A 13,780-nucleotide genomic window follows, 5' to 3' on the forward strand; every position below is an offset into this window, starting at 1 on the left:
AAGTAGTATGATTATTTTTTTTAACATTTATTTTGCATGAAGTGTCAGCACATAGCTTAATTGCACATTTCTCAAGGAAAGCAGTCCCAGTAGCTGCGCTCCCCAGCCAAGCAGGGGATTTTGGTGCAACGCTGGGACTACCGGGAGGTCCTGTTGTTTGCCAGATACAGGAGTGCCAGCTGCCATCTCCTGTTCTTGTCCTGCACGGGGGATTCTGGGGCAGATCTGTAAAAGTGACTAAACCGGAGAGGGCCGGGGGAAGAGATTGCCAGGGAGGCAAGCTGAGCGAGATGCCGGGAACCAGGAGGAGGAGGAGGAGGAGGCCAGAAGATGCTAGCATGGCCTTGATGGAGCCTCACAAGCCAGTGATGGTGCTGGCCTTGCGGTCCCGGTTCCATCAGGAGACCCTGCTTATCCTGCCCATCGAGGGTCAAGCCCCAAGAGCTTCACCAGCAAAAGAAGGAAGGGGAACTGACCCACCAGCTGCAAGGCAGAGAGAACAAAGAGTCAGTACACTGTAGTGGTTAGTCTTGGACGAGGGTTCAAATATCCGCTCAGCCATGAAGCTCGCTGGGTGACCTTGAGCCAGGCAGCTTGCCAGGCTAACCTACCCCACAGGGTTGTTGTGAGCATAAAACGGGGAGGAAGAGAACTGTGCAGTGCCACTTTGAGGAAAGGCGAGTGATCCAGCCATCTCCCTGCAAAGCCCAGATTCTGGTGGCTCTGTGGATTGGATTCAGCTTCTGGGACGAAGGGGCTCCATGGATGAATTGGGACCAGGTCTTGCCATCACTAAGGGGAGTGCTTGGGCGCAGGGAAGACACTGCAATGCACCACCCTCGGAGCAAGCTGCTGGCTGCGGCGGGGCTGGAGGGCGCAAGGTTGGGGAAGGGCTGCTTCACCTGGATCGTGGGAAGAAGCTGCACCCTTCCAAGGCATGGCTGGGCAGTGAGAGGTGGAGAGATGCCCCTGGCGAAATGGGAGGCCAAAAGGGGTTCCACGCTCCCAGCCAGGAGGGAGGGAGGATGGGGGGGGGGCATTCTGCTGTTACAGGAAATACTCTGAAACATACAAAACCCACATCACATTTGTCAACATGAATAGAAATAGACCAGCTAGAAATATTTCAGTTTATTTAACTTGTTAAGTAGAATATGAATTTTTAGCTAGTAGTACCAGAGAGTGGACTGTTTTCTTTTTTAACTGCTTGGTGCTTAATGAACACAGCTTTTACAAAGGATCTCAAAGAGACTCATACAGGAGGGCCAGGCCCAGGAAGCAAATAAAAAAAGCGCACATTTTTAAACAAAGGTTATACAAAAAAGGATTTCGATGCAGACTCCACATTCCCTTTTTTCTCTCTCTTGGTAACGTTAGAAAGTGTAGCTCTGAAAAGGTAGCCAGCCATTTTCTATTTACAACACTAATCAGTAACACCATTACACATGGAACAAAAAACTGCACTGGTTTTTTGTTTTTTTTGTCCCCTCAATTCACCCAGTTATTTTGCCTTTGCTTCAACAGCCACTCAGCTGGGAGAGGGTAACAAGCACGGGAAGAGACAGACTGCTCAACACAGGAGAGAAAGGGAGAGAGAGAGAGAGAGAGAATGAGAAAGGACAGTTACTACGCAGGTGACACCAGAGCAAGGCTAGAGTTCCAAACACTTTCGTGTGTGTGTGTGTGGCTTTAATTAAAAATTAAAATCAGCATCACCTGCTGATTTAATTAGTAGAGGAAGTTTCCTAAAAACAAGGGCAAGAAGTTCATGCTCAAGCCAACCTCTGGAGCACACCTGGGTTGGGGGGAGAGGAGGGGGCCGCAGGAGAGGCTGTGCTGCAAGAGCCCCCTCCTGCGGTGGGTTTGCAGGCAGGCTTGGCGGTGGGGAGAAGGCAGTCCCAGTAAGGCACCCCTGCTCAGCACCAGCTCTCGTCCCGACTCTGGCTCTGCCTGAAGCAAAAGACACCCCCCCCCCATTCTCAAGGTGGGCGCCCCGTCGAGATCTCTGCAGCAGAGACGGAGCAAGAGGCAAGGCAGCAAACTGGAAAAGCAAGTCCTGCCCCCGAGGGGAACCCAAAAGCAGAGCGTGCGCCCGTTTGCAAAAGGGAAAAAAGGAAGAGAGGAGGTGCTGCGTTTACTCGCCATCCTTCCGCATTCATTGAAAGAAGTTACAATTGCCCAGGGTTGCAAACAAGGGATGTTTTTTATTGTGAAGAACTCAAACACAGAAGGAGAGCATCCTAAGGGTGCGACCATTCAACTCACCTGCCCTCTTTCCCCCACCCCCACCCGTCTTAAATATGTACTAGGCTACCGAGTCACCTGCCTGGAGCAGCAAAGAGAACCAATTCTGTGTCGAGGGCTGTGGATTCGTGAACCGCCTGGCAGAGTCATAAATAAAGATCAACAACAGCCACATCATCATCACCACCATCCTCCATAGGAAACTAGTGCATGCAATTAATTCTTCCATTATTACCATAAACCCCAATAACTACGCAGGAGGGAGGGGGGGGATAGTAGCGGGCCTGACGTTTGCTAGACAAAGGTTAGTAGATACTTCACGTTTTACCTCAGAAAGCTAGAATCCGTGATCAGTGCTTCGAATTAAATTTGGCAAACGTACTGTGTTGCCATGTCTTAAACACATCACACCATAAAATAAAAAAATAAAATAAAACCGGCATGCAAGCAAAAAAGAGAGAGAGAGAGAGAGAGAGAGAGAGAGAGAGAAAGGAAATAAGGAGGAAATTGGTAGAGAGAAAGAAAATGGCAGCAGGAACTGGTCAGCATTTAAAGCCGCCCCCCCTTTCCCTCCCCAGGGAAGGAGGAGACACCAAGCAGACTTGAATCTCTTGCTCTAACCCCCTTGTCCTCAATTCACTACATCAATCACAGTAAAGTCATCACAGGAGAGTTTGATAGTTTAAATGTGGCGGAGTCAAGTTGGGGGGGGGGGGGCAACTCTCCCGGTCCTGCTTCCATCAGAGCAGGAAGAGGGGAGGAAGGGACAAAGGGGGAGGGGGAGAACCAAAGTTCCTTTCGACATAAGGCACAGGACAAAATAATAAAACCCCATTTACATACTCAAGGTGAATGGATTTTTTTTTTTTTTTGCCAATGCAAATATGGTGACTTAAGCACAGAATTCATTAACATTAAAAGAAAAGAAGAGTCAGACATGATTTTAATACAGTTTCCAGAAAAATTATCGTCAGCGAGTTCTCCCAAAACAGAAGAACAAAGGAAGAGTGGAGCCATGTTAAGATGAGGAACAAAAAAAATTTTTTTTTTCTTAAGGTTAAAAATGGGCAAAGTGGTTTATTCCACAGCAAGAAGAGGAGAAGGAGGAGGAAGATGGCGCTTGGCGAGGAGGGAGCACGTTCAGCAGCACTTGCTCTTCCATCCCGTCACGCCACCTCCACTGCTGATATCTACATTTTCACTGTTGGGCTCTTTTACAGGGGTCTGCAACAAAGCGGCAAGACAGGGGTCAAGTCAGAATTGCAATGCTCCTTCAGTGAACATCAACAGCACAGCGACTGGGGTTCAAAGGCAGGGTTTCCCAAACTTGGGTCTCCAGCTATTTTTGGAATACATCTTCCATCACCCCTTGCTAGCATCACCCCCAGTGGTCAGGGATGATGGGAATTGTAGCTGGAGACCCCAACTTTAGGGAAACCCTGAAGTATAGCACTTAATGGGCAAAGAGCTTGTTCTCAGGGTACGTTACGTTATGGGCCTGGGAAGGGTCATGGCTCCGTGGCAGAGCAGAAGGTCCCAGGTGCTGCCAGCAGCATCTCCAGGTAAGCCTATCAGAGGCCACACCTGAAACCCTGGAGAGCCACTGCTGCCAGTCAGGGCAGACAGTACAATGGACCAGGAGGCTGGCTTGCTTTCCTGCACCAACATGCACGGTATTCAGCCACACACTGATTTCTACAGTGACTCTGGATTGTGTCCCTCCCCTCCCCTCCCCTCTCCCAGCAACCTTGCAGGCTATTCTATCTGGGGAAAGGAATCACAGAATTGGAAGAGACTCTGAGGATCATCTCGTCCTCACCCCTGCAATGCAGGAATACGCAGCTGTCCCTTACAGGGACTGAACTTGCCATCTTGGCACTATCAGAGCCACACTTTAATCCAATGAGCTATCCAGGCTCAAGAGGCCGATACTGCAGCTCTGGGCAAAAGTCGGGGAGGAGGGAAGGAGAAGCACCCATTGGGGCCCCATTTGTGCCACCGAGTCTCAATGGCTCTCAGTCCTGTTCCCATCGTCCTGTTCAGCTCCTGCCCCCCCTCCCGCCCAGCAACCAAGCCCGCAGTTACCTTTCGAAGAATGTCTTCTGCTAACGTGAGGAATGCCTTCTCAATGTTAATATTTGCTTTTGCACTAGTTTCAAAAAACCTAATACCGTGCTCCCTTGCAATCTAGGAAGAAAAGGGGAAACAAAAAACCTGTGAGGATGGCAAATGCTTCACTGCTGCGTATCAGAAATGGGCGCCTGCCTCTGTCCTGCTGCCCAAATGCAGCAGTGAGAAGAGATGCTTCAGCCTCAGCAATAAAAAAATTACAGGGCAGTACAGGAATGTTCCCAAAGAAGGTTACACGCAAGAACATAAAACATTTGATACATATGGCATGTCTGCTGGATGCTCAAGTGAGCTCAGTGTGGTGAGCAGAGGCCAGTTCCAGCCTGGGTTGCTTTGCCTGCTAAAATTTAGAAAGAGACAAAACTAATCCAGCAAAGGAGCTCAGTCTCTGAGCCGATACTGAACCACCGTGAGGATGTGCGGAGAGGACACTCAGGTGGCCCCTATGAGAAGAGGATGCTCAACTTATAAGACTGGGCTAGTTTACTTAAGGTGACTCACAGCCCTAACCTGTGGGACGAAATGTAGGTCCGCAGGGAACACATGACCACTTGGGGTAACCCTGAGCTCCCTCCAGAAGCCGGGGATACTACGCTTTGAAGGGGTGGGGAAAAGGAGACAGACAGGAACATTTGCAAAGCTTTTCAGAGACTGGCCTGTGTGTTTGTGTGTAATGAAAGGACAGCTCAGTATAAGAAATGCTAACAGGTTTTGTAACATAAGTCACCGTATTTTCCGCTCCATAAGACGCACCTAGTTTTTAGAGGGGGAAAGCAAGAAGAAAAATTCTGCGCAGAGCATGTAAGCAGCTCTCGCTTTTCTTGCTTTAAACCCTTCCTCCCGCTTCGCTGAGAAGCCAGCAGAGCAAGAGCGATGGCTGTGCAGGGCCTCTTCTTCTGGCTTCCCAGCAAAGCGGGATGAGGGACGAGAGGGAGCCCTTACAAGGGAGTGCTGAGCAGAGCCTGGCTTTTCCGGGAGGTGGGGGAAGGGACAGAGGGCAGCCCGTCAGTCCCTTCTCCCACCTTGCGGAAAAGCCCCCAAGAGCCGCGCGGCTCTTTAAAGGGAGCGCTGAGCAGAGCCTCCTGCCTGCATTCGCTCCATAAGACGCACACACATTTCCCCTTACATTTTAAGAGGGAAGTGCGTCTTATGGAGCGAAAAATACGGTATGTGGCCTGGGCCTGTGGAAATCTGTGTCCGATGCAGATTAGCCACAGACCTCCACCCTGAAGGCAGACCACCTGGCGACAGCTGCCCACAGGTGACTCCAAACCCAGGGGTCTCCTCCTCCTCCTCCTCGGCCCGCTCTTTGCCACCTGCAGAGTCCAGCGGAACTGCCACTCACCTGTTCGCCTTTTGCTTTGGGCACCACCCTCTTGTCATCCATGTCACACTTGTTACCTAGCAGCATCCTCTCCACATCTTCGTTGGCATGCTAGAGGGCGGAACCAAAGAAGAGGACTGTTAAGTTCTCCTTCACTGCATTGCTCCTACTCCCTCCAGAAAGCAAGGCTGGCCTAGCTACGCCATCGTGAGTGGCCTGTCGCATAGAACAGTTCCTGGGAGAACCATGCAATCATAAATGATGGGTTATTGTGTGATTCGGCTTCCATATTAGATTACTGCATGCGCTCTACGTGGGGCTGCCCTTGAGGACGGATCAGAAACTTCAACGGGTCCGAAGCGCAGGGGTCAGAGCACTGGCTGGGGTCCCCTTTAGAACTCATAGCCTGTTCTGAAACAGCTGGCCCAATTCAAGGTGTCCAAGGCCCCTGGAGGCTTACGCCCCAAATATCTGGGAGACTTTATCCATTCCCACAGACCCTCTTGGGTGTTAAGGTTAAGCAGTTACCAAACCCTCAGAAGCTGGGGGTTTGGTGGCCTGGCAAAGAGTCTTCTTTGTGGCATCTCCCTCTTCACAGAAGTGCACCTGGCACCTTCCCTGGGGAGCTTTTGGCCAATGCTGAAGATGCACCTCTATCCCCTGGCCCTTGACACCTGAGATGTAGGACCCACCCTGCTCCTGGGGACGTCATCTGCTTCAAAGAATTGCAGAGCTGTAGTCCAACCCCCTGCAACACGGCAATAATGGAGAGTGGCCAATCCATTTATTATTATGAATGGTAATAAGAATAAATGTATTATTTAAGAAGGCCAATGTCTTGAAAATAGGGAGAGAAAACACTGCTATTTTATGTCCGTTTGCTCCATTTAGTGCTTTGCTTCTTAAATAATTTCCCTGCTACCTTTCTGAGGACAGTCTACTGAAGGTGGTTCGCTTTATCAAAACAGCATAAAAAAATGTTTGTTACAATGCTAGTCAGTAGCCCAGAAGTCCATTTCCCCGACCTCCGCTGCCCCACCGCTCAAGCTCATACTCTGATATGCCCAGGCATAATAATAATAATAATAATAATAATAATAATAATAATAATAATTTTTATTTCTACCCCACCCTCCCCAGCCAAAACCGGGCTCAGGGCAGCTAATACCAGGTATAAAAACAATTAATTAAAATACAACTTAAAAACAAGATTAAGTACAACATTAAAATGCAGCCTCATTTCAGTAGAAACTCAAATCAAAAACTTTTTGGGGATGAAAATGTCAAATCTTCACCAAGGCTAACTATCCAGACTGGTTCTACGTGGGCCAGAAAAAAGCCAGGGAAGTTCCGTCACAGAGAAAGGAAAAAGGAAAGGGAGGAAGGGGATCAAGTTGATTCCAAGCCAAAGGCCAGGCAGAACAACTCTGTCTTACAGGCCCCGCGGACGGAAATCAGATCCCGCAGGGCCCTGGTCTCATGAGACAGAGCGTTCCACCAGGACGGGGCCAGTGTTGAAAAGGCCCTGGCTCTGGTTGAGACTAATCTGACTTCCTTAGGGCCCGGGACCTCTGGGGTGTTGTTATTTATGGACCTTAAGGTCCTCCACGGGGCATATCGGGAGAGGCGGTCCCGTAAGTACGAGGGTCCTAGGCCGTGAATCCAATGAAGGGGAGGGAGGCCTTCAGGTGCCAACTCCCAGATCTGAGTGGGAGGCTGCTTCCAGAGAGCGGGGCCAAGTGAAGGCACCTAGGCATCAAATCTTGACTCACTGATTCTGCATATCAGGAAAGAAGCCAGCCCTGTCTGTGCTGAGGGAGAGCTGCATGGTACTTCGCAGGAGGATTAGACAATTTCATGGAGTAGATGGCTATCGGAGGCTACTAGGAAGGAGGGCCATGCACCACTTCCAGCAGGTTTTCCTTGCGTTCTTAACCTAAGCACTTTCTGTTGAGGCAAACCTACCCTGCCCTGCTTCACCCGAGGGTGACTTTTTGCCACACACACACACACACACACACAGAGCTCTCCAAATGGGCAGCATTAGGGTCCCCACCCCCCACGACTCACCTCATCTATGTTTCTGAGCCATTTGCTGATGTTTTCAAAGCTTTTGGCATTGGTGATGTCATACACTAGCATGATTCCCATGGCACCTCGGTAGTAGGAGGTGGTGATGGTGTGAAACCGTTCCTGCCCTGCTGTGTCCCTGTGGAGAGAAGCAGAGAAACATGCAGCACTGCAGCAGCAGCAGCAGCAGCAGCCAAGCTCCAAGGGGGAAGCACAGAATGGGCCCACAAAGGGCCTTCAGCACTTGAGGCTCTACTGCCCTTGAGAAGCAATAGCGGTTTCATGACACCCGTTTTGTGATTTTTCAACTGGCAACGTATCACAAATCATAATGTGTGTTAGAGCTGGGCGATTTATCATTCAAAACGGGTTTCAAGTCCATACTGGCTTCATGATTTTTGACCTGGCGAGATATGATGTGTGTGCAAGCGCTCTGCAAAAACCACAATGTGGGGAAAACCGTGAATAATAATAATAATAATAATAATAATAATAATAATAATAATAATAATAATAATTTATTATTTATACGCTGCCCATCTGGCTGGGTTCCCCCAGCCACTCTGGTCGGCTTCCAACAGAACACTAAAATACAATAACCTATTAAACATGAAAAGCTTCCCTAAACAGGGCTGCCTTCAGATGTTTCCTAAAAGTTTGGTAGTTATTTTTTTTTTTACATCCGAAGGGAGGGCGTTCCACAGGGCGGGTGCTACCACCAAAAAGGCCCTCGGAGCTGGACCTGAGTGTCTGGGCAGAACAATGGAGGTGGAGACGCTCCTTCAGGTACACTGTACCGAGGCCATTTAGGGCTTTAAAAGTCAGTACCAACACTTTTAATTGTGCTTGGAAACGTACTGGGAGCCAGTGTAGGTATTTCAAGAGAGGTGTTATGTGGTCTCGGCGGCCGCTTCCAGTCACCAGTCTATACTGGAAACCAGCCAATGCCTTGACATAGCTCCACCCTTTATTTCAGACACTGTGGTATATCAGTATATTGCGATGTTTAGCTGCTGATATAGCATGATGTCGAAAACCAGCCCTAGCCCTCATTACCGTTTGAGTCCGCACAGGATACTTCCCCACCGCCCTCTGCCCAATAGATGCCAGACAGCATGACAATAAAGGCCCCCACTCACCACGGCAGAATCTCATCACCCAGCTGTAATGCTTCGTAGGAAACCTGCCAAGCACAGCCATGAGAATTCCCAGCGGCAGGTCCGCTGTGCCCACCTGTGCTGGCTTAGCTCTGGGGCCGTCTCTCCTTGAGCAACCCAAGGCATTTCTAGGCCAGGTGTGGAGGAAGAACAGAGTGCTTTAACCTCCGTCTTTCAGACCACTGACTCGCCTATGATGACCAGGCAAGTGCTAGTGTATTCACCTGCCTGTGGACAGGATGCAGGTAGGCTGCACCAAATGCTTGTCTGTTTAGGTCAAAGGCAGACTTTGGGGCTGCAGAAGAATTGCCTGCAAATGCCTTAGTTGCAAGATCATTCAGCTTTCCTCCAGTCCTGTTTGACGGTCTCTCTCTCCCTGCTGTGGCTGATCTCTTCTCATTGTGTTGTCTTCCTCAATTAGCCACAGGGCACATACTGAATGTTATTTATGTTACATTCTGTCTAGCTAATCGACCCTTTTCACTGCAGTTATGAGAATCACAGAGCACTTCTTGACATTGCCAAAGCATCTCACCCCCCCTTTTTCGCATCAACATACCCCCCCCAAATTCTGAAGTGCCACTTACCATATCTGCAGTTTGATCTTCTTTCCTTGCAGTTCAACTGTTTTGATCTTGAAATCTATCCCTAATATATAAAAGAAACAACAGAAGTCATGACATGCCCAGAAAAACTATACCGAAAAGTGCAGTTATGTAAGATCCATCATCAAGCCCCCCAACCTCCACTATAGAAAAATCTTGAAACCTTGCTTCTATACCTGTCACAAATCACCAGTCCATATAGCCTACAAATAGCCTTACATTTTAGTCAATCTCCTGGCCATTCCGGCTAACATGGCATTTGGTGCTTCAAGATACAAAGCGATTTCACTAGTGCCTATAGTTGATTCCAAGTTATACTGAAATGGAGTTGTCTTTTTGCAGATTCCTCCAAGTCATTAAGCTGTGCGTAAGTGCAGTTCAATAACACCTACAGCACACAGCAACTTCCGGATTAAAGAGTAGGTGAAGTCTCTTCACCCAGGCTTCTCATAAGGCACATGAGGAGGTGTGGTCTGTATTTTTTACTGTGCTGTCATACAGTTAAGGTGCTCTGTTGCGAATGTTAGTTTATGCGACCTGACAGTTACGTATGCGTTTTTGATTTATTATGTGACCCACCCTGGGGCTGGGAAAGAAATTTAATACAGGACATAAAGACTCTCCCTCTGTGAATACTTCCGTAAGAAGTGAGTTTCTGAACATGCGTAAACAGGGCTACAGGCAGCCCAGGTAGCACCAGGGTCTGAAGCTAAGGCCTATGCACCATGGTCTCTCTTGAAGTGTAGTCCTTCTGAGGAACAGCAAAATGCTCTTCTTTTTAGAGTCTTTGGGATTCTGATTCATGGCTGACTTTTCCTAATTTTTTGATTATGTTGACTTTCTTCTGCATCGCTTGTTGAGAGTTAATCTGAAAGTTTTCACAGTTTCTGCTCTGTTATTATGTTCATTATAGGTGGGTGTATTTAATTTACTGTAAGCTGCTTTGCAGGTTCAGAACAAAAGGTTGGAAGGGAGGAGAGGAAACAAAAATTTGTCCTATTATTGTATTTTCAATTTGAGGTCAATCTCATTCATCCTGGTCCTCTGCCTCTCCGGGATTATCTTAAAGTTTCATCAACAACAAATTTTTAAAATGGTAAACAAAGGAAGCCACCAATTTCTCAGGCAATTCATATTTGCATTTAAGCACAGCACCGTAATGTTAATTGTCTGCTGTCCAAATAGACTTGCAAAGCACCCACAAAAAGATTCGTGCATATGCTGTTTGAGAACTTCTATAAAAGGGTGGTTTAATAATGATAACAATCAATAATTATGTGTGTTCAAAAGGAACGTATATGTTCCGCTCACAAGGGTGTGGGATGCCGCAGCTGCATCCCAGTCAGGTACCAGGATTAAGGGCCTGGCATTCATCATTCAACATGTGGCATCATGAGAGACGAACCTAAATCAGGAGCACTATAGTTATGCTTACTTCAGCTCTCACACAGTACCCTTCCTACAATCCAGAATTACAGCCAACACAAGATTTTGCAAAAGCTTCCTGTTAGAAAAATGCCCACATTGGTCTTAAACCAAAACTTGAACCTTCTCAGAATCTGAGAGCACTACAAGCAAATGTCAAAGCTACACTCAGATGAGCATAGCAGTTACTGGGAATAGATAAAATATTGTGAAATCTTAATGAACCGAAACATGATCTTGGAGCTGCAGCAGAAGCAACACCAAGGCGAACAAACTTTCATACTATGGAAAACAAGTCCAGGGCCTTCTCAATATGGGAAGTCCAGCATGTGAAGATACCTTTTACATATAATGATAACAATTTATTATTTATACCCCACCCAAAATGTAAGCTTTTAAGTGGAGACAGCTAACATATCCTCTAGGAAATGTTTCATAACTTCAGACATGTTTGCTGAGGTTAATATGAAATACACGTCATGGAAACAATTTTAAGTTGAATTTGAATTAAATCCATGTTTCCCCTTGATTTAATCCATGATTTTATCTGGAGGACTTTCAAACAGCCAAGTGTTCAGCTCCCCAGGTGGCTTACAGAGATGAGTCAAGACAGCCCCTGCCTTCAGCCTTGCAACCTAAAGGGTGCGATGACAAAAGGAACAGGAGGTTGGGAAGGGTGGAGGGAAAGGGCAACTGGGGCACTGTGTCCACAGAGTCCATGCAATAACCGGAGGAAGCAAAGCAGAGTTCAAGGAGAGGAGCAGGAGGAGTGGAAAATTATTGAGCAGCAGCTCAGCTTCCCATCTTCCCTCTGCTACGACTTGATGAAGCAGCTGCTGCTGCAGCCAAGCAACTGCTGGTGGAAGGAGGAAACAGAGGTGGGTTTTTTTTTTCTTTCTTTCTTGGAGCAAGATGGGAGTTCCTCCACCTCTATTGCAACACTGGAAGTGAGACAGCATCACTGGGACAGAGGTGTGGAGGACTCCCTGGTCCTGAATAGGGCAACTGTGAGGACCAGGTGCGCAGCCTGGGAGTCATTCTGGACTCACAGCTGTCCATGGAGGCGCAGGTCAGTTCTGTGTCAAGGGCAGCTGTTTATCAGCTCCATCTGGTACGCAGCATGAGCCCCTCCCTGCCCGCAGACTGTCTCGCCAGAGTGGTGCATGCTTTGGTTATCTCCCACTTGGACTACTGCAATGCGCTCTATGTGGGGCTACCTTGGAAGGTGACCCGGAAACTGCAACTAATCCAGAATACGGCAGCTAGACTGGTGACTGGGAGCAGCCACCAAGACCATATAACACCGGTCTTGAAAGACCTACATTGGCTCCCAGTACGTTTCCAAGCACAATTCAAAGTGTTGGTGCTGACCTTCAAAGCCCTAAATGGCCTCGGTCCAATATATCTGAAGGAGCGTCTCCACCCCCATCGTTCTGCCCGGACACTGAGGTCCAGCGCTGAGGGCCTTCTGGCGGTTCCCTCACTGTAAGAAGCCAAGTTACAGGGAACCAGGCAGAGGGCCTTTTCGGTGGTGGCACCCGCCCTGTGGAACACCCTCCCACCAGATGTCAAAGAGAACAACAACTACCAGATTTATAGATGGCATCTGAAGGCAGCCCTGTTTAGGGAAGCTTTTAATGTTTGATGCATTACTGTATTTTAATATTGTGTTGGAAGCTGCCCAGAGTGGCTGGAGAAACACAGCCAGATGGGCGGGGAATAAATAAATTATTATTATTATTATTATTATTATTATTATTATTATTATTATTATTATTATTATGCCCCCTCGCCCCACCCTCCATTCTTGCATGATCTATAGAACAGAAGACGGAATTTTCTCTCTGAGGCTGATTGTATTTTGGTGAGCAACTTTCCCCCTTTCTCCCCCCAAAATGCTCAGCATCTTTGGCCTGAACCCCTTAAAAACTGAGACTTTCCTCCCTAAAAAAAACTCAACAACTTTCCCCTGAACCCCCATCCGATCACTGCCAGTTTTTTTATTCTGTCAGTAGATCGCAGTCTCTTAGGAGTTGGAAATCCAGAGCAGGCAGTCACAAGCTGAACAGCCATTCCAGTACCCTCACTCACCCCTGCTCCAAACCAAGACCAACTTCGCCTCAAGTCTCAGTCAAACTTACAGGGTTTCAGAAAATATGAATCACTACATGACGTTCAGGAGCAGCTCATGCACAATACAAGGGATTCTGCACTGTGGTTAGGAGAGCAGGAAGTGTGCACATACACACAGTGTGTGCCAATGAGGAAAACAGGCTAGGAAGTAAGGATGCATAGCAACATTTCTGTGCCGTTCCTTGTGCACAAGAAGGGGCCGGCAGGAGACTCACGGCGACCCTGATGCTTATAGCACAACAAAAACATACATTCAGAAGGAATACTAAGGGGGAATTCCCAAGAACAGAGCCTCCTGGTGGCCCACCTGAGAGGTGGGAGAGAAGGCAGGAAGGAAACAGAGGGAAGGGATGGAGTTCCCTGAAAGGGACCCTCTGGCTGCTGGAACCCTGAACAGTTGCCAGTAATCTCTGCAGAACAACAGCAACTTATTGCTCTTCCTCACAGCATCTCACACCTATAGAATAAAGGATGCCTAACATGAGTTCCTTCCAGTTCTAGCCTAAATGAATGTCTCCAAAGCCTCGAGCACCACCTCACGTGACCCTCATTTCTCTTTCTACAAACTCAGTAGCAACGGTGTCACAACCAACCTTCACTAGTTTTGCCAGCAAAGACAAAGGTGATTTTTTTTTGGCAGTGGGGAGAGCCCACTTTCCCCAGCCCTATGTCTCCATAAAATCTGGGGACAA

At 48.0% G+C, this 13,780-nt stretch overlaps 1 protein-coding gene and 1 long non-coding RNA gene across 2 annotated transcripts in view; both read right to left on the bottom strand.

Annotated features, from left to right (window-relative positions):
- The window catches only part of LOC310842222, a 274,827-nt gene that overhangs the window by 62,827 nt on the left and 198,220 nt on the right, over positions 1-13,780 (bottom strand). The gene's annotated exons all lie outside the window — the stretch shown is intronic.
- RAB10 (RAB10, member RAS oncogene family) overlaps positions 1,117-13,780 on the bottom strand; it is a 28,224-nt gene continuing 15,560 nt past the window's right edge. Inside the window, exons 2-6 of the mRNA XM_083733856.1 lie at positions 9,513-9,573; positions 7,769-7,907; positions 5,720-5,809; positions 4,330-4,431; positions 1,117-3,468 (exon numbers count right to left, since the gene is read on the bottom strand). Of these exons, the coding sequence (XP_083589982.1) occupies positions 3,385-3,468; positions 4,330-4,431; positions 5,720-5,809; positions 7,769-7,907; positions 9,513-9,573 (476 nt within the window). The 3' untranslated portion in view covers positions 1,117-3,384. The remainder of the gene's footprint in view (positions 3,469-4,329; positions 4,432-5,719; positions 5,810-7,768; positions 7,908-9,512; positions 9,574-13,780) is intronic.

The sequence above is a fragment of the Podarcis gaigeae genome (genome assembly GCF_964106915.1).
Source record: "Podarcis gaigeae genome assembly, chromosome: 3".
NCBI lineage: Eukaryota > Metazoa > Chordata > Lepidosauria > Squamata > Lacertidae > Podarcis > Podarcis gaigeae.